Source organism: Ambystoma mexicanum, chromosome 9 (genome assembly GCF_040938575.1).
Source record: "Ambystoma mexicanum isolate Mex_15411 chromosome 9, UKY_AmexF1_1, whole genome shotgun sequence".
Lineage (NCBI taxonomy): Eukaryota > Metazoa > Chordata > Amphibia > Caudata > Ambystomatidae > Ambystoma > Ambystoma mexicanum.
Window position 1 is genome coordinate 490,821,409 of NC_090931.1, and position 26,632 is coordinate 490,848,040.

Consider the following 26,632-nt stretch of genomic DNA (forward strand, 5'->3'; position numbering starts at 1 on the left):
CTATTACTGTTCCCCATGGTCTATCTAACCTTATCATCCGTTTCTTCAAGCATCACCATTTCCCTTCATACTATGGCTGCTTCTAACACTAGAGCGATAGTCTGACCCTCCTCTTCATCCATAGGTATCCGTGGTCTGAAAAAAAATGTGTCAAGTATCCTCACAGTCTTCCCCACTAACCCAGGTAGCCATGTTACTAAAATGCTTACTCCATAAAGAAAAACCTCTGGCTCTACTGGAACGCCTCACAGAGCCATTTGCCCTGTGAACACCAGTATAAATTCACCCACACTTAAGTAGTGTATTCCAGGAGTGGAACACACTATTCCTTCGACAGTGAATGAAATTGTCATGTTAAGTTTTGTCATCAAGTCTCTTCCCAAAATGTTAACTGGTGTCTGTCATGAATACAGCAATGGAACAGACATGTCACATTCTCCTATAGAGACTGGCGGTTTGCCCATAAAAGGAACTCAACTCGTGGCTCCAGAGAACCCTTGAGCATTCATGGCAATTCCCGACATTGGATATTTTCCATCTTGTATACATGAATGAGTAACCCCAGTGTATTCTAGAAAAGAAAAAGATGTGCCTCCTACCGGCACATCAATACTTGGCTCCTCTTGGGGGGTCTGTAGTCACTGATCGTACTGAACACATCAAGTCACCCTGTGAGCTGTCCTATTGTGAGTACATGCATACCCCCGTACCTGTGAAAGAATTCCCTCCTACCACAGTGGCACCTCCTATTCTAGATGTCAGTAATTGTCCCGTGTTTGCATACTGCTGTGTCTGCATGGGGGCGTGTTAAAACTTCCCTTGCGCTTGCTCTGGTTGCTGTGTCTGTTACATTTGCGGCGCTTATGTTTGATACACTGTCTAATCTTGGGCAAACCCTTCCCTAGTTTGTGTGCTTTACGGTGGAGGATAAGCTTTCGCCCTGCTTGAAAAGTGCCCATTCTGTACATTCCCTTGGCCCCCACATGTGAGTGCAATGTGTCCTGTCATCCCACAAGTCAAACATACAGGGGGAGGCCACCTGACTAGTCCTCCTTGGTTGAATCCTCCTTGTGCATTCTGATTCTCATTCTCCACATTTTGAAACCCACCTTGATAGTTTTGGAATCCACCCTTTCCTCTATATCCTGTACCTCTGCCTTCTGGCATGAACGCATTCCCTCCTTGGTCCATCTGGCGCTGATTAATCACCTGTGATATACCCACTGCTAGCTGCATTCCCAGTCCTTCTCCGCTGGTCAATACCACCCCATCCATGGCAATTTTCAACAGCTTCTTCAGAACTAATTTGGCTTCCTCTATTTTCCTAGCCTCATCTTTCTTCTTGTTTTTTCTTCTGCAACAGCCGACAGCTGTTTTTCATTGTCAACTGTATTTCAGGCCATGGCTTCGCTTCCATTCCCACTTGTTTCTTCAGTTGCCTTTGTACTGGCTCGGGCATATAATGTGATAAAATACTGCCACAGTTTTTCCTCAGGGTTCCCGCATTTCAAGTTGCCAATGCTCTTGAATATCCTGAAAGTAACCAGGAGGGTCTTCATCTTCCTTCATTTTACATGTCATAATTGCACCCATATCTGATGTTTTGGGATACTGCACCCTGAGAGCTCCGTTGTGCGCTGTGTTTTGTGCTGTCACACTTGAATAACCTGCTCCCCTCCATATATCATCAGCTCTTTCCCCAAGAATAGCTTTCAAGCAACCCTTAATGTCATCTATAGCCACCGTATTTCCTCCTGTCATTTTCTCTAACTCATATATCCATTACGCAGCACCCTACGTCAAACTCGGCAGCTTGCACCTTAAATTATCCTTATCCATCTGCGGCCATGGAATATACTGTCGTCTCGTTCTCCCTTTTACCAATAAGGGAAACTGCGTAAACCCTAGCCCACAGTCGGCTCCCATTGTCTGCCTATTCATGGCAGGGACAATCAACCCAGTCCGTCTCCTTGCTGGTAGTGATCTTAACCTGCTCACATATAGCAGTGATTCTCCCTTCTCACTATACGATCGTCCTCTGGGACACTCTGGATGTGCTATGGAATCTGTGTCCTATCATTAAGTTGCTTTAGGTCGGACCATCTTACTTCTTTGTTCATTTGCAAGTTTCCCTTGGGGGCACATGCGCTGCCTCCCTCTTCCCCAAGGAAGGATTCTCTTCCTTCATCTGACATGTTTAATCCCGAAGTAGTGTAACTCTCATCCCCTTCACCCTTATCTAAGTCCAGTCTGCTTAAGGATAAGGCTCTGTGCTGAAGGCTGAATGGGTTTTCTTCTTTGCTTTGTGATTGGAATACTAGGGACTGATCCCCCTTCCCTCGGGTTCCAGATTTGCTACCTTCCTTCAGTTATTGATATACCTTATCAATCCTGTCTCTGATACTTCCTATATCAAAATTCTCTTCTTCTAATGCTACTCTAGATGCCCCTGACCTTGTTCCCTTTAATGGAAGAAACTCTTCTATTCTGTCCCATCATATTGCTGGGCTTGCCTCTACTGGTTCCTTATGAATAAGGCTAAAATCAAAGTCCTGCTGTCTCCTTTATCATTCTAAGTCTTCATTTAATTCTCTTTGTCTTCTCATCGCCCTTCTAATTCTTTCCTCTTCTTGTCTTCTCTCTTTTTTCTTTTGTGCTCTGCTTTCCTCCTCTTCTCTTCATCACTGTATCCTTTTGTTCCTTAATTTCTGTGTTTCCTCCTCCTCTCTCTTCCTTTCTTTTCTATCCCTATCGTCTATTACTCTCTGCCTATTGTCATACTTTCTTTGCTCCTCTGCCCGCTCCTGTTTTTTCTCTTGCTCCTCCTGATACATCTGTTCTCGTTGTTCCATGCTCTTCCTTTTGTGCGCATCGCCCTTCAATCTTTGCTCTTGTTCTCTATCTTTTCTATCTTGTTTGTCCTTATCTTCCCTTTGCCTTACTTCCTCAATGCTTTTCCCATCTAACGTGAATAATATCTGTCTTCCCATCCATTCGTTCTGCACAAGAGTTACCTTGTCAGCTTTGTCCTTTCCCCCATTCCATCTCTTAATCTCTCTTTCAAATTTCTGTCAATATGTTTGACTGCTCACTCTTCTCTTCTTTGCTTTGTATGATCTTAAAGATCTCTCCTTTCCTCTTACTCTCCTCTGGAATATCATCACTGATATAAGCAGGCTGTTCGTATATATCGGATCACTATAGCCCATTGCTGCTTTCAGTTCCTTTACAGTATACAATCCTACTTCCGCACTAGCACCTTTCACTTCAGCGAGGCAAGGGAAGCTGAGGGCTCAATACGTTCCTCCTTGCAGTGATTAAACATCCACTCCTCAGGTGGTAGATCTTCCTTTTCTTCCTGGTACATTTTCCAGAGCTATAGAATAGCTAACCTTTTCTCAAATGTTTTCCCTGTGTATGCAGCGTGCAAGTATGTGGTCATAAATTCCAATACAGCTTTTGACAATGATCCCCCTTGTGGCCATGGCATGAACATCTTATCTGCCATGCCTTTCACCCATACCGCACTATACTGTTTGAGCTTGGGCATGTGCTTTCTGCAGTGTCTTACATAAATGCATCAGGGGAGTGTCTCCCATTTTGACGAGTCTGAATTGACTTTCAATACTTACCAGGTTTTATAAAATGCGTTCACCACTTTCAGTATTCTTAAAATAACAAATATGAGCGTGCTCCAACAATCACCGCTCAAACCTCTATCTTTTTCATTTGTCTCTGTCTCCCTCTGAATTGGTACCAACCACTTCCCTAGATAGGTGATTTCGCTCCTTAACTTCGTTTCAATTCCTTGACGACATATATCATTTTTCAAAACCTTAACTCAACACAAATACAGACAGACAGACTAATCGACTTTACACATTTACAAAAAAATACTCTGTGATCACCTTTTGTTTCCTCACCCCTAATCAATATCCTGTCACAGGATTTAAATTGTTTCCTTATGTAAACCTGTTTACACGTAGCATAAGGACTCCGATTGGAGTGTGAGATCATCTCTTCTAGACTCCCTTGAGTCAGGCTTCTGAGCATTTCTATCTGTATCTCTATCTTCACAAAATATTTCCCATTACTCCCGTTACTTTTAAATTACCATAATCCCGTCCCCTTAATTTGTCATTCTCCTCAATCTACTCACCATTCGGTCATTTGACTCAAGGCCTTCGGACATCATCTCCTCCACCAACCGACCACTTTCGCCTTCCATCCGTAAAGCGCCTGTGGAAACCAGGTAGGGATTTCGTCAAAGAGGGACCCTGCCCACCCAATCGGTTTATTTGCAAGTTTCCTATTCTGCCGCTCTCCACAGGAAACCCTGCAAACTTCCGGCTAGATGGCACGGGATGTCCAATTGTCTGAAAATCTAGAGCTGACAGGTTAAAGGGTATTAAACCATCCTACCACTGCTATCACGTGAACATATGAGCCTATATTTAGGTAGCGTGTCATGCTGGTGGATGGGAAACAAAATAACTCTGCACTGCAATAATCAGACCAATTCAGGAAGATGGCAACGGACATCAACAGACGTCGCACAGCATTCTCTCTATCAAAGCATTTCATAAACAACAATATAGCAAAAACTCATCATACGTGACATCATACTACATGGCAAATAAGAAAAACCTACAGGGATATGTGGTTGGCTCAATGGGAATATCTAAATATACTTTCTATAATTTCTAGTAGTTGGGCTTCTACAGTCAAGTGGTCAACTCATGCCCACCCCCACTGCAAGTCATCATCATCGGTTATTAGAAACACGGTACCCTATTGGCTTTCTAACTATAAGGCCCTTCATTATATGGCCCTCTACAATTGGTTGGCATGCTTGTGCCCTTCTGGAACATTTGATTCACTTAGCAGCATATGAGCTCAGACCCAGGAGCCAGAGGGTAGACTGAACTGTACCTCCCCACCCAATTAGCCCATCAGCTCTCATCACCCAGGGCTTCTGCCATGCAGACCGTTTTTCAACTTGGCTTTCCAATGTATTTTCATCTCTGGGAATATAAGGGCGTACGGGCACACACTTATCAAAGTTCTGGACTGCATGGCCACTCTATTCCCATCCTTGGTTCACGTTACAGGACACCACAATTTGGCCCATTTTATAGCATTTAATTGTCTTAAATGAATAAACTTGGCCCTCATGGTGTTCTTTCTCTGCACCTTTACAAGGCATAATTCAGATTCTCCCGTTCACTGTTCTTTGAGGCTAGATAACCAATTATTGGCTGCCTTCAGTCTTGACAACAGGCCAGACAGCCCTTCTCACTTCTTCCATGCTCCCAGCTAATTTGTTGATGCAACACAGTCTTCAGCCCTTCTCTTCATGGTCTGAACTTACTAAAATTGTGACACCGATGTCGAGCTTCTATATAATGGCGGTTTCGCCTGCAGTCTATTCACTATGTATAGCCATCTTGTATGATCACTTAGTCTACTTGCATTGCTGCATCTGTACATTTATTAAACGGCTTGCTTTTTCTTCAGTGCTTTTCACATGTGCAATCTTCATTTCGCACATGAAAGTTTACTTGATTCTTTACTTCATCATCAGTTTCTATAAGGTACATATATTCTCTTCGTCAGCCAGTCTTCTCAGTGCATCACGCTCGTGTCTTGTGATGTCACCAACTCCTCGTTCTCTCTTTTTCATATTTCTTCAGGGATCTCCTCCTTGAGATTGTCATCTCTTCGGGGATACATCTGATAAGTTTTCTCAGTGGGTAACATTTCTGAAAGACTCGACGCAGAATAGTCACAACTTTTGGTGTGAAACATGGCACTATTTCAGGCTTTCAGCATACATGTAGTAGGGGGCCGGGACTTCCTGCTGAGGCAGTTGGCTTCTCCTCTACAACAGGTTGTGGGGATGTCCCCTGCTCCCATTGTAAAAACCACTGCATGTTCAATGTAATAATGTCTCCTCAAAAAACAGTGACTTTTTTGTCAGCAGACATTTTTGCGGGGACTGCATTACATGGAACCGATGTTACTGTACCTAATGTGGGGTGGGGGGGTGTCTGCAATGATGGTATTCTGCCTTATAGCGATCGGGACCTGGGCCTGGAGCAGTGTTCATTACACATTGTTGCTGGCGATATTACAGTGCTTGGCAGGAAGATGAAAATTGAGGTGATGATGGGGGCTGCTTATGCCTTTCAGTGGCTACTTTCTGATGGTTTACTGTCCTTGAGTGAGACAGTGGGGAGTGGAGATTGAAGGGATTTTTGTGTGACAGAAGTTGACTGGGATCTGATGGTATGATTATTACTGATCGAGAGGCTTGGCTCCTTATGGGCTTTAAGTATGCTGGGTGTATCTTCCACATTGCTTCTAGAACATACTGGCCCATTTATGTACTTCCACAGGTGCTTCTCAAATACTTTTCAAGTACTCCCTGCCGCCCCATGGTGAGTACCTGCCCCGTATTTTCCTATTACAAGCGCTGGTTAAAGGATGTTAGGTGTTGACTTGTATCAATTGATATGACTGACCGTGACCCAGCACTAGTAGTGTCTCACATACTGTAGCCTATCAGGATATCTATAGCTTTACCCAGTCAGCAATCTGTAGGGATGGCTCCAGTCCTTCTTATAGTTTATCCCCTCTCTGTTAATAAGACCAATCCTCCCAGAATGTGTTTGGTTCCCTCGAAAATGTGTTTGTCTTATCAAGTGCAGTATCCTAGAAGTGTAACAGCAGACCGCCAGGCATAAGGCACAATTATTGAAAGAAGTACGAAGCCGGACAATTAAGGTATAGTGGCACAAAACTGTACAATTTGCGACAATTGGTGGTCATTTATATAAGCCTGCATAACTATTAAATCGAGATAGTTCTGTTCCTGGTGTCCTCATGCTCTCCTGATTGCACACAAGTTGTTCCAGAGAGAGCTTTTCCATCTAAATTATTAAATATCACAGGGACACTCTTACTTTCTCAGATAGCTAAAAGTGACCTAGCTTTGTCCTTCAAACTAATTAGAAAGGAGGCCACTTGGCAAACGTGCTGAATTTTGCTGCTTTTTAGCAATGGTATCACATTTTTCAGAAATGTCTTTAAATATATGTAATCAAAATGTCTATCCGAAGAAGGGTTTACATAGAATATGTTAACCAGATGATTCCACGTTCTGTGTGCCCTACTTCCCAAGTCCCATGTTTATTTTTCAACAAACTAATGCTTTTTTTGAACTATTGTCAATTATCTTGATTTGAACAAATAGGACGTAAGCACCTTGTATCAGTGAATTGAAAAAACACGATTGTGTCACATTGGGTAAGAAATACAGCTGTGTTAAATTACCAACACTAAGGTGGTAATCCTGATGGTGTTGCAATTCTGCAATACCACTAGGTTTATTCTATAATCATTAATGGTAAATACTATCGAGGTTATTTGCCACTAGAAGTAAAATAACAATAAGCATAAAATGCACATTTCTGCTTTACAATCTCAAAAACAATTCACCAGGGGGTAGCGGTGGGGAGAATAATTTACCTCCAACTATTACAGCTACGGATGGTCAAAACATATTTAACTTTCAAGGGCGGGCATGAGCTGTCACATTTTTTGTGAATATATAGGTTTTACTGCGCGAAGGTGCACCCTCTGATTTAACACTGTCTAGTATACAATCCCACCCCACAATTCTGGGACACAGAAAGGGCTGAATTTGGAATTAAAATGTTATTTTATTTAAATGACAGATTGAAGCCAAAGGTGATCCCCTAAATGTATACATTGGAAGTCACCACAGTATCATACAAACATAGCAAGCTTATTTACAAAAAGGAGAACGTGCAAGTGCAGGAGGGAGGGGGAATGGTATAGGTGCTGGGGTGCGTGTGGGTAAGTCAAAGGTGAAGTGCAATGTATGGTAACTGCGAGCCTCCAGGGTGAGGGTGTGTCGAGGCAAGTGCTGAGGATAGGCATAAACTGGGGCTGATTCGATGTGGGAGGCCAGGGCCCGAGAATACATAAGCGACCTGGAGACCAAACAAGCAACTGTGAGATTAGCAAAGGAGAGAGGGAGAGAAGGAAGGTGAAGGTAAAGAGTGGTGGGAAGGGGGCAGTGTTAGGGAGAATTCTCATGAATGTGCTAATTCCCTTCACCTTAGAGACCCCCAGAAAATTTGCTGGATTTTGAGGACTTGATTTTTTTACCTGGAGAGAGTGTGAGCCTTTCTTCCCACTCTGCCGTGTATTTTGATGTGTGTTTTACTCTTGTGTTCTTTGATTGTGGAGTTTTAGATAACTCCATAGGCATCATCTTTTCATGTGTGTCATACAGCAGCCTCAGTGCAGTGACACAGGGGAAGCCTTTTAGGCTGTTCCAAGGTTTAAATACCTTCTCTGGGATAAACTAATGTTTCCCAAAGAAAGTAAAGTTAAATTGACTTTACTAGTCTTTTTAAATTCCTAGACTCAGCACACACTGTCTTCCAAAAGAGTGCTGGAGGGGTTACCTAGTATCCCCTGCATCTAGAAACTCATGTAGCAATCATCTGCTACCTTTTCCTATCGAAATGGCTGGTGGCAGTGGTTTTACAATGAACTACCATGGTTTTTCCAGATCGCGAACAGCGGTAGCGTTAAATTGCGGGAGAAATGTTTTTCAAGATGGCGTCTGAGCCCCCTCTGTAAAAACAGGTCCCGGTCTTCTTTTTTCGCTGTTTCTTTTTGGAATGGTCCTTCTAGAGTTTGTCTCTGGGCGCCAAACTAGGTTTGGTCCCTTTGTTCCTACGCCTTTGGCTGGTTTCAGGACTGAAGACCACCTCTGGAACCTGAGTGTCTAGGGTGGGCAGGAAGTGAGGGAGGAGCCCGAAACTCACTGTGCTTAGTATCCTAGGAGACCCAAATGCACTCTGGCGTGATTGGTTGGCTGACTGTCTGGCAAGGACAGCCACCTTGCTGGGTGAGTGGCAGCTAGGCTGGAATGAAAGGGAGAAAACTAAATAAAAGGCAAGTCTCTTGGCTTGGAAGGCAGAGTCGACCCCTCGAACAAAAGAACCAAAGACGAGCTGAAAGAGGACAGCTGTTGCAACTCCTGGACCGTTGGTTTGCCCGGTGAAGCCCTGCTGCAGGTCCAAATTGCCAAGTTCATCTCCACAGAGAAGCCCTTCAAGGATGACTTCTTCCTTTGAGTTGGTGGGACCAAGCAACTCGTAAGCCACCTGGATACCATTCTCACAGCTGGTTGTATTTTCCTCAGAGTGCTGCTAATTAGGGAGAAGGACACAAGTTTGTGTGCTTGACTACAGCTGCCAGAATCGAAGATATGCCAGTTTGCCAGCTTTGTGACCAGTCCCTGTGCAGTGCAGGAGTCCCCCTCTTGTCCTCCCTCTTGTCCCCACGACTGAGTTTCAGGAACAGTGAGATCTGCAGGAACTGCCAGGAACAGAAGTTTTCAGCTGCATCTTTTTTTCAACATAAGGTACTGTGAAAACCCGACCGAGAGAACTTACCTCTCACTGCGAAAGTGCGTGAAACTTTGGCAACTTGCAGCTTGTGACCCGACATATAAATCTTTCTTCTATGAACTACTTATGAGAACTGTGGCAAAGACTTTTCCGTTTAACTACCAGAACCATTTTTACCTATAAAAGACTCTAGCCCATTGACCTTGGCCTACCTATTGCATTGGAGCAACTCTTTCGGTGAACTCAAACTGTTTGCACTGTTTAAGAGTAACTCTACTATTCGTTTTTATTACCTTATGCCTTTTTGCTCCTACTTCAAATGCTCTGAATGACATTTTGCTCCTCCTTCAAAGTAGCTTAAATGCCTCAGAACCGGGTAGTGTGAAGTACTGTAGTATATTTTTGTGTGACATTAATTGCCTCCTTTTAGTGAATATTTTCTTACTGACTGTGATAAATGAGTAAGTGTTTTACTAAGAAACCTTGAGAATAAGAGTCTATTTGAATACTTGTGATTGTAGACCTCTGTGTAACTTCATTACAGCTCACATTCCCTCTTGAGATAAGCCTGGCTGCTCAGCTCGCTACCAAAAACTGTGTGGTACAGACTTATACCAAAGGTTGGTTTTGCTTACACCTGTAGTCATAGTTGTGTGTAGTGGTTCCAGAGAGTACTGCATGCAAACTTTGCCTGACACTGGTGGCAGGCGGTGGGATACATTCTAGAATTGTTACATTGAGAGTTCTGCTTTACTTTTGTTAAAATAGTAACCTTCACAAGGCTAAGCACCACTAGAAAAGCAATTTTATCATGCCTGATATGGATAACTACAGACAGGAGACCCTGATCATTTCAACAGTAGATCAACTGAAGGAAATGTGTAAGGTCGGGAACCTCCCTGTTAAAGGAAAGAAAAATGAATTGATTGAAAGATTGTTGGAATTTCAAAGTCTGAGAAGTAGGTCTGTGACACCTACTCCTTCAGCAAATGTGGAAAATGTTGATGGGGATGATAATGATTCAGAGTCTAACTCTAATGTTATTGAGGAGCAAGAAGAGTTAGAGGAGTCTCAGGATGTGAGCCCTTAGGGGCCCAATCATTGTTCTAGGAACAAGTTGACTTTGCCTTCAGACATTACACCCAACATGCTTCTCAATAGAATCAACAGTGGTTAGATATGCAGCACCCTTGTGTGAAGCCTAGCCTTTTGTGAATGGGTGTTCCCTTTAATTCATGTTCCCAGCCACTGTCCTGTAGAGTGGCTGGCTCCCTTGGTAAGAGTTACCTGCCGTCACAAAAGAAAAAAAAAGACGCAATCCCCCAAGGCTACATTCTTGACAGCAGTGGCAACGTTACGCCTGTCTGGAGAGAACTCACATAATTCTTCGACAGCTGAAGTAGGTTCACAGGGTGGACACATTGATGTGGTTTGGATAGCTATAAGAGATGCTGGCCACCATACTCTAACTTGGTATAGCTTATATTTACAGTTTAACTGCCACCAGGACAACATCCTTATAGTTGTTTTTGACATAGGGTTGCATATCTTAAATGAAGCCCCTGTGCTAAAGAAACATGGCTGTCGTTGCAGCTGTCTAATGGGCACCTGTGACCTTTGTACCTGCTTTGTGGCACTGCAGATCAGGCTACTGATGAAACAGGGCACAGGTGTACACTATGCCCTTTGTGTGGAGCTTGGGAAAGGAAAATCTGTTCAGCAGATTTCCCTTCCAGAAATGTCATTACCCACATCATTGTATTAGCTTAATAAAAATCAAAAAAGCCAGGGCTTCTACAATGCTGCCATATGTCACTTCTGACACTCATCATGTGCTGTCGTGGCTTTTGTCTGGTGATAATGCCATGACCACTGAGCTGGCAGCTACTCGTGCTCACTAAATGGGATTGTGTGGTCGCCAGCTCAGCTACATTTTCGTTTTATTAGGGGCCTATCAACCCAAAAATTATGACACTGGTGGAAGGGAAATAGTTCTTGTGGGCTCATTATTATAAGTATTTGATTTGCCAGGCAGCTGCCTCAATGTGCCCTATGAGATTGTTTTCTCATATGCTCATTAGATTGCTGGCTCTCACATCTGAACAATACTCATCCCAGTAGGACATATAGGGCCCGATTCATGGAATAAATCTGCGCAGAAAACATGCGCATGCATGCAAAATGCGCGCAAGCGCCTGTTTTCCGATTCATGGAACACATTACGCGTGGCTTACCTGAGAGCTGCGTGTAATCTGCCTGGGTCCAACACATCACTGCAACACCATGAACGCCTTGTGAGAGACGCCCAGTGAAGGCGCACACCGTCCAGCGCACAGACCTAAAAGGGGGGCAGAACACATGGAATGGGGAACAACAAGCGTAAATGTGGGCATTACATGGGAAGTACCACAGTAAAATACTCGTAATGACCACACGCATGCTCACAATTTGTATTCATGGAATTGAACAGGGGTCTCTTGCGCGCGGGAAAAGATGCGCTAATCCGGAAACACGTCCGCCAAGCGATAGCAGGCATAAGCGTCACCATGCACCTAAAACAATGCATAAAAAGCGTGCACTAATACAAACGTGCATTTACAGCTACAATGAATGTACCATTCCTCGCAGCAGTGATCGTGGGACAACGCAGGAGAAGGTGGAGGAGGATAGCCAGGCCCCACATTTTTTTACCCAGGTCCAGCCTTTTTGGGATGCCTGATGACCAGGTCTATGGCAGGAATAGGTTTCCACCTCATATAATCCTAGACCTGGTCACTGAGTGGGAGGATGACCTCACATCACCCACACTGTGCTCCCAAGCACTGAGCCCCTTGGAAAATGTGCTCAGCTCAATGTACTGCATTTTTTGGCCACTGTGTCATTTCAGTGGACAACTGCCATAGTTATGGGTGTTTCACAGCCCACGCAGTCACGCTGCCAACACCAGGTGTTGGCAATCATGACTGCAGGCCCCTCAGTCTGCAGGCACATATACATGCCCAGAACACCCGCAGAAAGGCAGGCCGTGGTCCAGGAATTTTATGGGGTGGCACACTTCCCCAAAGTGCTTGGTGCAATAGATTGCACCCATGTGACCCTATGTCCACCTAGGGCCACAGAGCACATGTATCGCAAGCACTGGCATTCCATCAACATGCAGGTTGTATGTGATGCCAAGGGAATCATTATCTATCAAGGGTCCACCCATGATAGTTTCATATTCAGAATGTCACCCCTACACCGGGACCTGGAAGCTGGGAGGCATGGCAACACATGGTTCATTGGTGAGTATAAATGCATGTGCACATGCATGCATGTTAGACACAGACAAATAGACAAAGCCAAATAATGACAACCATTCTTCTCTCCCCAGTAGACAGTGCCTACCCTCTGAGCAGCTACATGATGTTGCCAATATGGAACCCCACCACACCACCCAAGGTAAGATACAAGGTGCCCATATTGCAACTAGGGCCATAGTGGAGCGCACATTCGGAGTGCTAAAGTCACGCTTCCGCTTCCTTGACCACTCCGGTGGAAAGCTACTATATGCACCATGTGCAGGATCATTGTGGCAGCATGTGTCCTGCACAACGTTGCAACACACCTTGGCGTACCGATGGACATGGTGGTCACCCCACATCCCCAACCACATGCACGGCCACTGCACATGGGAGGGAAAAGAGCACGTGGCGAGGCAGCCCATACCCAGCTTGTGGTGCAATTTTTCAACTAAACTCCCACCCCTGCGGAGTGCACACAGGCCTGGAACATTCCAGGTGACAATCGATGATGACAAAGGGACAATCAACTGTCCCAACCTTAACACCCTGAGAATGTGTCCTTGGAAGTGCTACATTGTGTGCATCCCTAGCTACTTAAACTATCCCAATCCTGTGTGAACAAAAGGCACACATTGAAGATGCAGTATGCCACTAACTCCATGGAAAACAGCACATCTAAATCCTTGTATGTCACCTAAACCCTTCCAAACTTCTTGTCACCCGGTTGCCACACCATGGCATGCAATGTCAAAAGTGACAAATAAATTGCCAACACATAACGCTAATGTCACAAAGTGCAGTTCGACAAATGGAACTAGGTCAGAAATAACTCACTCTGACACATCAAAATGAAATCGTACACAGGAACATACATCTTCCAGCATAACACATTATAAACACAGGACCCAACAGTGATAATGTCAGACAGTGACCAATCACAATAGCACATGGACCCCTTCTATCTTGAGTGTGTCTCTGCTAGCTAAAGGGGGCAGGGTAATGCATACAGCAGGAAGGGCATCAATAATGGAGACAGTCAAGGTAATACATGAAGATGTAACATGAAAAAATGCACATTAACCAATGTCCAAACAAAAAGGTATGCTAACCATGCACTGGACAAACAATCGTGAATTCCCACTAGGGGTGTATACACAGGTTGGACTTCAGGCTGACCACAAAACTGATGGAAGGCCAATGTCCCTGTTTAAGTTACTTTCACATGCTGCCCTCCTTGCAAGCCCATGGAAAGGGGAAGCAGGAGTGGCATATGTGTCTGGACCCTAAGGCACGAACAAGGAGTGTACCAACACGAGACAAGCCTGTATGGGCCCAGACGGAACACACAGTGGATGCCTTCGGCTTCTACATAAAGCAACACACTGTCACATGAATGCACAATAGACAAAAAATACAGAAAAATCAGAAATGGCCATGGTGGACCGGGGGGCTGGGTGGACTGGCACCCAGGAGGGAGTAGGTGTAGGGTGCACCTCAACACCCACATGTGTGGATGTTGAGAAAAAGAAAAAGAAACACCTCCATGGGTTCATGGCCTGCACGGCTAGCATAGAGTGGGAGAGCTGTCAATGTTGTCATCACCCTCTGTTGTAGCATCAGGGGGTGTGCGTGGTAAGGGAGCCTGACCACGTATAGCCCTGGTCTGCTCCTCAATGGCAGTGAGCATGCAAGACTGAAAGGTTTGATTCTGCATCATGATGGCCCGGAGGACCGCATGCAGCACCTCACGTGATCCACATAGTTCCGCCTGCAAGATGTCACAGGGTGCACGGATCTCTGCTTGCAAGACCTCATAGGTTGCACAGAGTTCCACAGAGATGCTGTGCATCACCTGCTCCATCTGCTGTTCTGCCCGTCTACTGCGGGCTGACTCGAGTGCAGCCAGAGTAGATCTGAGGGAGGCATTCTCTTCCCTCAGGGCAGTCCTGTGGGCCTCAGCCTCAGCAGCAATGGCTGTGCGCAGAGCCCCTAGTTCAGCCCGTCGGTCCCTGTTACTGGCCGACATGTCCAGCCTGTGCGAGCGGCATATGGACTCCAATGCCTGCTGCTGCAGCTCCAGCTGTCTTTCAGGGGGGAGCATGGAATTGGCCAACCTATCCATGCCCTTTGCCAACATCTCACATGATGCCCACTGTTGCTGTGCAATAGTATACATGGATTGCTCCCACACAGTATTTCCGAGTGGCACATGGCCACCGCGTTACCGGACCCTACATCCGCCGGACCCAAGGATACCTGGCCCTTGCTGCACTGGCACTGCCTGTGGCTGCAGGACTGCATTCCTCCCTTGATCAGCTGCCCCAGGAACAGCAGCCACTACTGTGGAGCGTGACCCTGCAGCTGTAACCACCACAGACGGACATACCAACACTGATTGGCCCCATGAGGGGTCTACCCCCTGCAGGTGTTTGGGTCAGAACAGCATCCACAGTATAATCACTCACCTGCGACAGCAATGAGGGTTCCATGTCTGATTCAGCACCAGAGGCATAGGTGTCCTCAGAGACATCCCTTGTCAGGATGGTCTGTAGCAACAATGGATTCTCATGGGCTATCAAACCACGTCCTCCACTGGTGCCTGGTTGGGGCTGAGGATACATTTTCTCCTCCACCATCTCCTCCTCCTCCACTTCCTCCTCCACTGCATCAAGTGCCTCATCACCTGCACAAATACACAAAAGAGACATGAATACACATGTTAATACCATAGGCCACACACACAGGCATTACAATGTTGTCAGCCAACACATTAACCTGCCATGTCACACATGACACAAACTCAGTCATGCATGCAGTGTGAATGAAATGGAAGGGGAGCCTGAAAGCACACATGGATGCGTGTCAAAGGGCAAAAGATACACATGTACTGAATGGTGCATAGCACCTGCATCACACACAAGCATGTCACTGGCATAGTCCTTCCACAAAGATGACTGATGCCCATACACAGATGGCATGTAGCATAGCCATGCCAGAACTCTCTACCAGCCTCAGATGGAAGTTGAAAACTACTGTCGATGAGCCATGTACAATGCATGTCAGACCGTGTTGTAGCAGACAGTGTGGTCAGGTGGCAAGTGCCTTCTGTCAGTCATCTGGGAGTAAAGCAGGGGAGAGGAGGACAGAAAGCACAACACATGAGGAAGCATCAGAAGTGCCTCCATACCCGGAGAAGCTACACCTCCAGTTACATAGAGGCAGGGAGGCTGTACCAGAGGGAGGCCCCAGCTCAACACAGACCACAGCCACAGACTAATTTTCATGAGGAGCAACTGACCCTGAGGGAGCATGAAAGGGATGATGAAAGACCATGAGAAGGAAGTAAATACTGGAGATGGAGTTGAAGGACTTGCTGGCCCAGGACCCATAGGAACTTGATGAGAATGCACAGGGTTCAGGAATGACTACTCATAGCCACTGTGAGCCTGTGCCATCATCACAGTCCTAGGCAGATACCTTGCACCAAGCCTAAAGGACTTTCCACACAGTCCAGGTCTGAGTTGCAGAGGGAACAGTGTAGAATCACAGAAATCCTGGTAAAGGCTGTTGCAGTAGTCCACCATAGGAATTACCAGTCCTCTGGAGACAGTGAGATGCTGGGGGATGGAGAGGAAAGGAAGAATGTCTCTGAGGAGGATTAGCTTGCAGGGTGACCTCACAGAGACGTCGGTCATGTGACGATAGAAGGTGAGTGTTGAGTGTAATATCATCACAGGCTATCTGCGACCACAGGTTGGAGCAAGAATAGGGCCAAGACAGGCTGGAGAGAGAGTGTCATGGAAGGAGGGAGCAGGTGTGGTGATGAGGATTGCCTCTGTGTGCAGCACATGGTTTGTATGCAGTCTGCATGACAACAAGCACGTATCAGTTCAACATCACATGGGTCATACATGGCAGTCATGTCAACGTAGCCTGAACTGGCAGACAATCATAACACATCACCCAAGCAACATGGGCTGGACACACATGCATCACCATTCACCGGACATTGACTCATACATTGGCAGGTCTCCCACACCTTGGACCTGCTCCACTGCAATGAAATCACTAGCGATCTCCTCATGTCCAGTGAGTTCATCGTCCTCTGGTGCTGACCCACCACCCGTCACCTGAGTAGAGGCAAACTTGGCAGCCAGCTTGTCTTTTGCTCGGCGCTTGAGGTCATTCTAGCGCTTCACGAGATCACCAGCTGTGCGCCTCTCATGGCCCAAGGTGCTCATACAGCCCGCGAGGCACTGTCAGTGGGCCATACGCTGAGCAGGCGTATGTGTGCTCCCTGCCTGCACCAGCATGTCACAGCCGTGATCCAACACGTATTCCACGAGCATGTCCAGTTCCTCTTCACAGATCTCCTCTTTCTCGATGTGTGGGATTGCTGTGCCATGTCTGGGGTCCCAGCCTGTACTGCTGGAGCACGCTTCTGCTTCTTGCGAGGTAGTGCTGAACCTGAGTGGCTTGTACCGTTCTGGTCAGTAGGGGCTGGAGTACAGGTGGACTGGCCTATGGAATCAGCAACTGATGTTAGTACAGAAGGTCAGCTTGGAGGTAACCGTAGCTGGGTGCTGTTGCCAGGACCATGCACTGCACGTGACCTGGCCTTCGGGACATGGAAATCGGCCATGGAATCACCCTGTGCCTGGGCTGGGACCACTACAGTCTGGGCTGGCTCACCTTGAGCTTGGGTGGTGGTAGCCGCAGCTGCCCCTGCAGCTTCCATACCCTGGGTGCTCTGGACAGCAGATGGCACTGCTTGTCCGGACCACGGGTGCTGGGGATGTCAGCTGCAGCTGGATCTCCTTGCCCCAGTTAGGTCTGGGGCATAGCTATACCTGCATGGGCCTGGACAGCTTCCCACGTGGACCACCTTGTCCAGCTTGACCACCCGGGCCACGTTGCCCACCTTGGCCAGTTTCACCACCCTGGCCACATCACCCACCTTGGCCAGCTTGACCACCCTGGACACATCGCCCACCTTGGCAAAGCCGCCCAACTTTGCCTCCCTTCTCTCTTGTTGCCCTCCCAGTCATGTCACTGATGGACTAGCACAATGGGAGGTGCAGCCAACAATTGCCTTGGCCAATTGGAGTGAGGGGGCAGGGTACGTGATGGAATATGTACTACTGTGCTCCAGCAAGGCTCCATGTGACCACTGTGGAAAAAATAACGGGTTGCGCAATGCTCAGCCACCCCAAAAACAAAAATCAACGTGTATGCGACCCCTCGGTAGTCCACGTGTGAGTGAAAAATGTCCTGCAGTACGCTGTGACACCCAGCAACACAAAAAATGCAGACTCAAGGAACGCGTACCATACTATGACCTCGAAAATGGGGTACGCGGCACACAGGGGCAACCACAGTGGGAAAAATGCATGCACAACTCACCATCTGCCTCGTAGTATGAAGCAAATCACAAGCGTGTGAGTGGGTAGGCAACTCCCCGCCAAAACAAGAAGTACAAGAAGTACGCACTGCCACAGTAGTGAAGTAATCGCGTGTGAACCCACAAAAATATGAAATTCACACGTCCATCCCCACGAAAAGCACGTACTTTGCACTGTCGTCTTACGCACACCTTTATCTCCATACTGAACGGCAACGCCCAAAGTCCAGCACGCGTCATGTAACTTACGCGCTTAGGGCCTTTCCTCTGATTACACGCTAACGTGCTGTTTCCGCACGTGCAGAGTGACTCTGTTTCCAGCTGGCCGCGCTAAAGAACTCAGAAGACCCACGCTCCTGCCTACATGGCCATTTACCTGCCTCCAACTGCCCCATGTTGCCTCCTAGAGCCATCTGCTGCTGCCAGCCCACTCTGTTGGGCTGCTGCCTACGTGCCCTGCATTTTGGTGCCAGCCATTGCCAGTGATCCTGTGGCTGTGACCACCTCTGCTGATCCAGAAGACTCCTGACTGCCATACCACTGCTCCACAGCCCAACCCCAGGACCACCTTGCCCGTGCTCCCACCCACCCTGCCTTGGGGGTTGCCATGTCTGACACTACACCATCAGAGGCAAGTGGCAACCACTCGGCAGCGAGGCAGAGGGCTGTCAGCTTAAGTGCCAATGAAGTTGACATCCTGGTGGAGCAAGTCCTGGGGCATTATGATTCCCTCTTCCATGGACCATCGCAAGCTGACAAGGAAGGACAGATGAAGATCTGGGTGAACATCGTGGGTGCCATCAATGCAGAGGGGGTGGTACCCTGCGACTACCGACATGTCCATAAGCGCTGGGAGAACTACAGGTCCAGGACCCTCAACAAGGCCCTGCGCCTCCTCCAGCCTGTGGCTGTCCGAGTAGGGAGCTAAGGCCGGTTGACCACCGATGAAATGAGGGTCCTCGAGTGCATCGACACAGGGCTGCACACCCATGTCTTTGAGTTGGAGCTCCGTCCGGAGTCAACTGGTAAGTGTCCATGTCTTCTTGTCCACAATAGTGCATGTGCATGTAAATGTGTGGTTGGTGTGTGCACCCTGCTGTTATGTTTGCCATGCCTACTGTACAGATGTTTGTGTGCATGTCCCAGGTACTGCTGCATGTGAGTTCATTGATGCATGTGCAACATCAATGGTGTCTGTGTGGTAATGCGTAATGAGCACATGTGTGTCACAATGTGCATATGTTTGCATCCCTGTGTGTGGATTGTGTCATGCCAGAGGTGTGACACATGTGTGCATTCGGCAACATCATGGACATACATGGTGTACATGTGCGTGTGTATGATTAGTGAGTGTGTGAGTGGCAAACACGACAGGATGTCTGTGACTCTTTGTTTTTGCATGTGTGATTGCCTCATGCTGCCAATTTGACCTCAAAGCCCTCTGACGTGATGGCTCCATGTCCTGCTTCATGACTGTCAGGTTATGTGTGTGAGATGTGTATGTGCCCTGATGCGTGTGAGGTGCATGCACAATTCGGATGTGCTGGCAGTGCCTTGTCCAAGGATGTGAATGTCTGGTGTGAATGACGGACATGATTTTGCATGTGTGGGAATGGCACTTCCCTGTGTGTAGTGGACGGTGATGATGGTTGTGACCTTTGACAGTGGCAATTATGTACTTTTGCATTGTGCCAAGCACACATATGTCCAGTACCATGATGTATGTGTTCTATGGTTCCCTATCAACAGCAACTATGGTAGAAGAGGGCAGAGAAGGCGCTGTGGATCCCGGCAGCAGGGATGCCTCCACCAGGAGTAGACGCAGGGCCCAGTCATCCTCCCAGCGACCGTCATCTTCCGGGAGTGAGGAGACTGGTGCTGCGTCCGCAACAACTGCTGCAGCTGCTGAGGGGAGGCCCAAGAGGCCGAAATTGGTCGTGGGCTCTTCGGCAGTGGGAGGTACAGGTGAGACCACACTGGGGCAATACGATGCGGAAGAAAGTGGGGAGTCATCCAGGTTGGTGGTGGTGGAGGAGGAGGAGGAGGCCACAGCATTCGTGATGATGTGCAGGCTTCCAATCGGGGGCTTGCATATCATCACGATGAGGTCTGTCCCCTCATAAACTGGCTAGCTCCCTTCCTGGTCAGGAATTTCCTACATGTGCTGGCCACTGCTGCGACCCCCCCTCCACCTCTTCCTCCTCTGTCCGCCAGTCGTCCTCCCTGCCGTCTTCCGTCCCAGATACCACCAGTGCCCCCTGTGAACCTGTCCTAACCCCGGCGGCCTGTCTGGTGGAGACCACATCCCTGCCACAGTCAGGAGTCGAAGGAGGATCAGCACAGGTGGTCACCACAGCAACAGGACCAATGGCAGTGGAGGAAGTGCAGGCAACAAGCAGCAGGGCACGTGCACGACAGACCTGGGGGTTGTCATCATTCCGGAGGCTGTCCCAGAGGTGCAGGCACTGGGCTTTTCGGCAGTGGCAGGCTCAATTTAGGAGGCATCAAGACTTGGGGCTCTCAACATCATAGGGGCAGGTATCGGCCATCGAGCAGGATGGCAACATGGACCTTACCACAAGGATGTCTTCTGTGTTGGAGCGAATGGGCCAGCAGATCAGAACAGAGCAGCAGCGGGCACAGGGGACACGACTCACCATCACCAGTGCGGAGAACACCCTGCGTCGGGCGGAGAGGCGGTCCAAGTTCCTCGAGGAGTCTCGCAGGGAGTTTGAGAGGAACACGATGGAGTCCCTGCAGGCCATCGAGGGGAGAGCACAGGCCCGCATCAGCGAAATTGACGCAGAGTTTATTGATGCCCTAGCCAAAACTCTTGGGGGAAATGGTGAGTCATAGGACTAGCCCGCTGCCTTTGTATATAGTTCATTAGGAGTAGGATTATTTATTTATTTATTTGGAGTTGCTGGACTTTGCTCCGCATCTTGTATGTAGTTATATTTTTATAGTACTTTTAGGATGTTCTGGCATTTTTTGGGATCATGAACCGGTGATCTTTGTATAGAGTTAGAAATGTTAATTTAAAATGTTTTCACCATGGAGCAATGGTTTTATTATGTTTTGGGCTTACAATTTCAGATGAAACAATGGATATGGACCAGATTTTTGAGTTTTTCATTTTTTCACTTACATTTTTTTATCTGCAATGTACTTTTATTTTCATTTGTAATAATGATGAGTTCACTGTTTTTATTTTGATGTGTTTCATTTAAATACATGTTTATTAGTACATTTAAATACGTCTGAATCCAAGTGGTGTCTGCTCTCAATGGTTTGGTGCATGTTTCTATCTTCCATGACTGTATTACGTGTCCCTGCTGTTGAGAAATGTTGTTCATGTGTGTGCAAACATTCATGCATGTGTGAGTTTGTGATTCCCCTGCCATGGGGCATGTAATGGGGAGCAGGACCAATGGATGTTGAGATGCACCGTGGGGTGGGATTTTAGTGGACATATGCTACATGATTGCATGGTGGACAAATGTGTGGGGGTGGACATGAGTCGGGGCCTGCCTGCAGGTTGCCGTCACTGGTGGGGGTGGGAGGACATGAGTCGGGGCCTGCCTGCAGGTTGCCATCACTGGTGGGGATGGTGGGACATGAGTCGGGGTCTACCTGCAGGTTGCCGTCACTGGTGGGGGGACATGAGTCGGGGCCTGCAGGTTGCCGTCCCTGGTAGAGGACATGGTCACGGGTGTTGGGGCATCCTTGTGGTGTGGGCTGCCTGCGGGTATGGTCACAGGTGTTGGGGGGTCCCATGTGGTGTGTGCTGCCTGCAGGGTATGGTCACGGGTGTTGGGGCATCCTTGTGGTGTGGGCTGCCTGCGGGTATGGTCACAGGTGTTGGGGGGTGCCATGTGGTGTGTGCTGCCTGCAGGGTATGGTCATGGGTGATGGGAGGGTCCCATGTGATGTGGGCAGCCTGCGGGGTATGGTCACAGGAGTTGCGGGCTCCATGTGGTGTGGGCTGCCTGCGGGGTATGGTCACGGGTGTTGGGGGGTTCTTGTGGTGTGGGCTGCCTGCAGGGTATGGTCACGGGTGTTGGGGGTCCCATGTGGTGTGTGCTGCCTGCAGGGTATGGTCACGGGTGTTGGGGGCCCTTGTGGTGTGGGCTGCCTGCGGTGTATGGTCACAGGTGTTCGGGGGCCCTTGTGGTGTGGGCTGCCTGGGGGGTATGGACATGGGTGGTGGGGGGTCCCATGTGGTGTGGGCTGCCTGCGGGGTAGGGTCACGGGTGTTGGGGGGCACTTTTGGTGTGGGCAGCCTGCGGGGTATGGTCACGGGTGTTGGGGGGGTCCCATGTGGTGTGGGCTGCCTGCGGGGTATGGTCACAGGTGTTGGGGGGGCATTGTGGTGTGGGCTGCCTGCGGGGTATGGTCTCGGGTTTTGGGGGGCCCTTGTGGTATGGGCTGCCTGCGGGGTATGGAGACAGGTGGTGGGGGTGCCATGTGGTGTGGGCTGCCTGCGGGGTATGGTCAAGGGTATTGGGGGGCCCTTGTGGTGTGAGCTGCCTGCGGGGTATGGTCACAGGTTTTGGGGGGTCCCATGTGGTGCTTGCTGCCTGCGGGGTATGGTCACGGGTGATGGGGGATCCCATGTGGTGTGGGCTGCCTGTGGGGTATGGTCACAGGTGTTGGGGGGGCCCTTGTGGTGTGGGCTGCCTGCGGTGTATGGTCACAGGTGTTGGGGGTCCCTTATGTTGTGGGTTGCCTGCGGGGTGTGTTTGTGGCTGATGGCAGCACGCGCAGCCATTTCCATGCGATTTGGCTGGTGCGAGCGAGGTACGTGATTTTGCTGGGGTACGTGCAGCCCTTTCCATTCGATTTGGCTGGTTCGAGCAGGGTATGCGATTTTGCTGGGGTGCGGACGGGGTACAGGCGGCCCATTCTATGCGATTTGGCTGGTTCGAGCAGGTTACACAATTTCACAGGGGTACGCGTGGCCCTTTCCACGCGATATGGCTGGTGCGAGCGGGGTACGCTCCAATTTTTCACGCGATTACGATGAGGGGGCTGTGTGCTGGGCTATGGATGGTACGGGGCCCTGGCCTGTATTGGCCCTTTCACTGGCTTTGTCATGCCCATGGGGCAGTGTTGGGGGCGTTACTGCACTGCTTGATGTTCACTGCGCCACAGGTACTGATGCGTCGGAAAATCCATGAATATGCAGGCCACGCAATTGCTGGTTTGCACCACGGCTGAAGCACGTGTGGCGCACGCTCCTTCTTGGCACACGGTGCTTGCGCTGCTTCTGTGCTGGATAATATGGATCGGGCCCATAGATTTTACAGGGCATAGTAAATGCTTTCATTTGATGGCCACTGTTCTTCAATGACATGAAGTGGTCCTCATTAAACTTACTTTAAAATAGTTTTTTGTGAATCAGATGTTTGTTTGTTTGTTTGTTTGTTTAGTATTTATTATACGCACCGGACCCTAGAGTATAAGGCCGCAGAAGGTAAGAAAGTGTACAGCTTAGAGCAAGTTTACAGAATACAGGTAACAAGGTCATTGGTTACAAACGTGTTATACATGTGACAGGTAACATTGGTGGTAGCAGACAAGTGGGTAAGAGCAGGCAAGAGCAGGTTCATACATTCATTTAACATTTGTTGTTATCAACCAGTTTGTCACATTTTGCCTAAATTTGGTAAAGGATTGTTCTAGTCTCACTGTGACAGGTAGTTTGTTGCACAATTGAGCGGCTTTGACAGGGAAGCTGGATCCACCTATAGTGGCGAGTTTAAATCGGGGTACTTGAAGGCGATTGGTGTTGGCTAGTCTCGTTTGTCTCATGGAATGTGTTCTGGTGAATCTGCCCTTTAAATATTGTAGGGCTTTATTGCATAGTGATTTGTGTGTGAGGGACAGAGTTTTAAGTCTGATTTTCTCATAGGTGGTAAGCCATTTATGTTTCCTTCTTGTTTCTGAGATGTGTTCTCTCTTAGGAATGTTCAGTGCTACTCGGAGAGCATTGTTTTGTTGTATCTGAATTTTGTTGATGGTGGATTTGGTGTATAAGGCGTTGCAATAGTCTAGTTTGGAGATGATTAGAGCTCTGGCTAGTGTTAGGCAACTGTGCTGAGATAAGAATTGTTTTCCTGCTCTAATTAGTTTACATGTGTAAGCTGTTGAAGAGGCTAGGGTGTTTACCCGTTTGGAAAATGATAAGGTAGAGTCAAGGTATATGCCTAGCGTTTTTACTTCCTTGGCTACTTGGATGCAGTTCTCATCGATGATGAAGGAAGAGTAGTTTGTGCTTAATTTATTGATGAGGGATGCGTTACCTAGGATGAGAAGCTCAGTTTTATCATCGTTCAGGCATAAGCCATGGGTGGCCATCCATGCCTGAACGATGCTGTAGATTCTGTTCACCAGTGCTAGGTCCTTTTCATAATCCCCTGTGAGTGGGAGGAGGATCTGGGTATCGTCTGCGTAATTAGTGTACGTGATACCCAGATGGTCCAGATCAACAAACAGGGGCTTAGTGAAAATGTTGTATAGTGTTGGTGAGACACATGAGCCCTGAGGCATGCCGCAGGTGATGGGGATGGGGTCTGCGGCTGCTGTAGGGGAGAAGACCCTAATAGTGCGGTCACTAAGGAATGATTGAATCCACACTATAGCCTCAGTGGATAAGTGTGCTGCTGTATCTAAGTGGTTACACAAGACTCTGTGATCCACTAAGTCAAATGTGGCAGATAAGTCTAATAGGAGTAGTGCCAGTTTTCCAGAATCACGTAGTTTATCTATTTGGGATTTAAGATCAATTAGTGCAGTTTCTGTACCGTGCAGTGGACGGAAACCGGATTGACGGGAGCCTAATAGTTGGTTAAGTTCAAGGAAGTTCTGGATTTGGATGTATGCCACCTTATCCAGAATCTTCAGAAGGAACGGCCCGGTTGTGATCGGTCTATAATTAGTAGGTATAGCTGGGTCTAAGGTTTGTTTTTTTAGCAGAGGGAGCACCCAAGATTCCTTTAAGTTACTCGGGATGGTGCCAGTGGTAAAGGAGGCGTTAATCAGCTTTGTAATAAAAGGTGCTAAATCCCACACAGCATCTTTGATAAGTTGTGCTGGGCAGAGATCTCCTTTGCAATTGGAAGGCTTTTGACCAAGTATTACGTTCTCCACCTCTATTATGGAGACTTTGGAGAAGTAGAATTGAGTGGATGGTTTAGATTGGTTGGTGTTTTAGTAGTAGGCAATGGTTTAGAATTGGATGGCGTTTTAGTAGTATGCAATGTGGGGGTGGCTAGTGTATTTCTTTTTTGTTCTATTTTCTTTTGGAGGTTTAGGACTTTGTTAGATAGTGCATGCTGGATTTCGGAGCACCATTTTTTTTATCTTTAAGGCAGTTGTCTTCAGGTGTTATGGGATTTTCCAGTTCTCTAAGTATGGAGAACAGTTCTTTCGTGCTTGAGTTAGCTTGTGTAATTCTGTTATTGTAAGTCTCTTGTTTAGCTGAGATGATCTCTTTCTTATATTGAGATGAAATGTTAATTAATTTCAATTTATTTTCTGGAGTGGGGTGAGCTTTCCAGGTATTTTCCCATTTTCTTTTTTCTAATCTAAGGTTTTTTAGGAGAGGGGTGAACCAATTATTCAGATGGTTATGTGATTTACTGTTTCTAAGTTTTAGCGGAGCGATATTATCAAGAGTTTTGTTCATGATTTTGTTGAATTATTCCACTAGAGCGTTAGGGTCTGAGTTATTTGGTAGAGCATTCAAAGTGGGCATGATGCCAGGGAGTAGTTTGTCTAGTGTCATATTTTTTTTGTTTCTGGTAAGTGCGGGTGGTGCACAAGGTTGTTGCAGCTTTGGAGTTTTAGTATCCAAAGAGAATGATATCAGATGGTGATTTGTCCATATTTGAGGTGAGGTAGTAAGGGTAGAGATTTTGCAGTTGTGGTCAGCGACCCAATCTAGAGTTCTCCCTTTAATGTGTGTAGGCTCATTCACTCTTTGGGTGTAGCCCAGTTCAGTCAGAATGTTAGAAGCTGCTGTGGCTTGGGGGTCCTTGGTATCATTGAAGCCTATGTTAATAAAATATGCTGTGTTGCATTGTATCCTTATCTGTTTTAGCCATGGGCTACCATGCAGGTGTCAACTATCATGATAGGACTAGGACCTAATGTGTGGTGGCCATTAGAGATTCATTGGTGTGGCATCTTCTTCTCATCTAACATTTCCTGTCATTAGGAGCATAAACCCCAGAAATGATGACACAGAAATAAGGGGTAGGTTCCTTGGGAGCTCACCCTTATAAGGATTTGAGGTGCTAAACAGCACCCTCTTCTTGCTGCATTGGCATGCCTTCCAGCACATTTTACTACACACCCATCCAATTTGTTTCTGATGTTTTACTATAAGAAATATTGTTAAGATTAAGTGGCAGTTTGTAATTTTGCAATGTGAAATGTGTTTCTGATTTACCACTACTAATTTATAATTATTCAAAATTATTTAGCTGCAT

At 47.5% G+C, this 26,632-nt stretch overlaps 1 protein-coding gene across 12 annotated transcripts in view; it reads right to left on the reverse strand.

Moving 5' to 3' along the window:
- PITPNM3 (PITPNM family member 3) overlaps positions 1–26,632 on the reverse strand; it is a 6,156,742-nt gene that overhangs the window by 4,789,586 nt on the left and 1,340,524 nt on the right. The window contains exon 2 of one of the 12 annotated variants that reach the window (XM_069615046.1): positions 11,687–11,790. The exons of the other annotated variants lie outside the window; for them this stretch is intronic. Within the exon in view, the coding sequence (XP_069471147.1) occupies positions 11,687–11,723 (37 nt within the window). The 5' untranslated portion in view covers positions 11,724–11,790. The remainder of the gene's footprint in view (positions 1–11,686; positions 11,791–26,632) is intronic. 12 annotated transcript variants of the gene reach the window in all.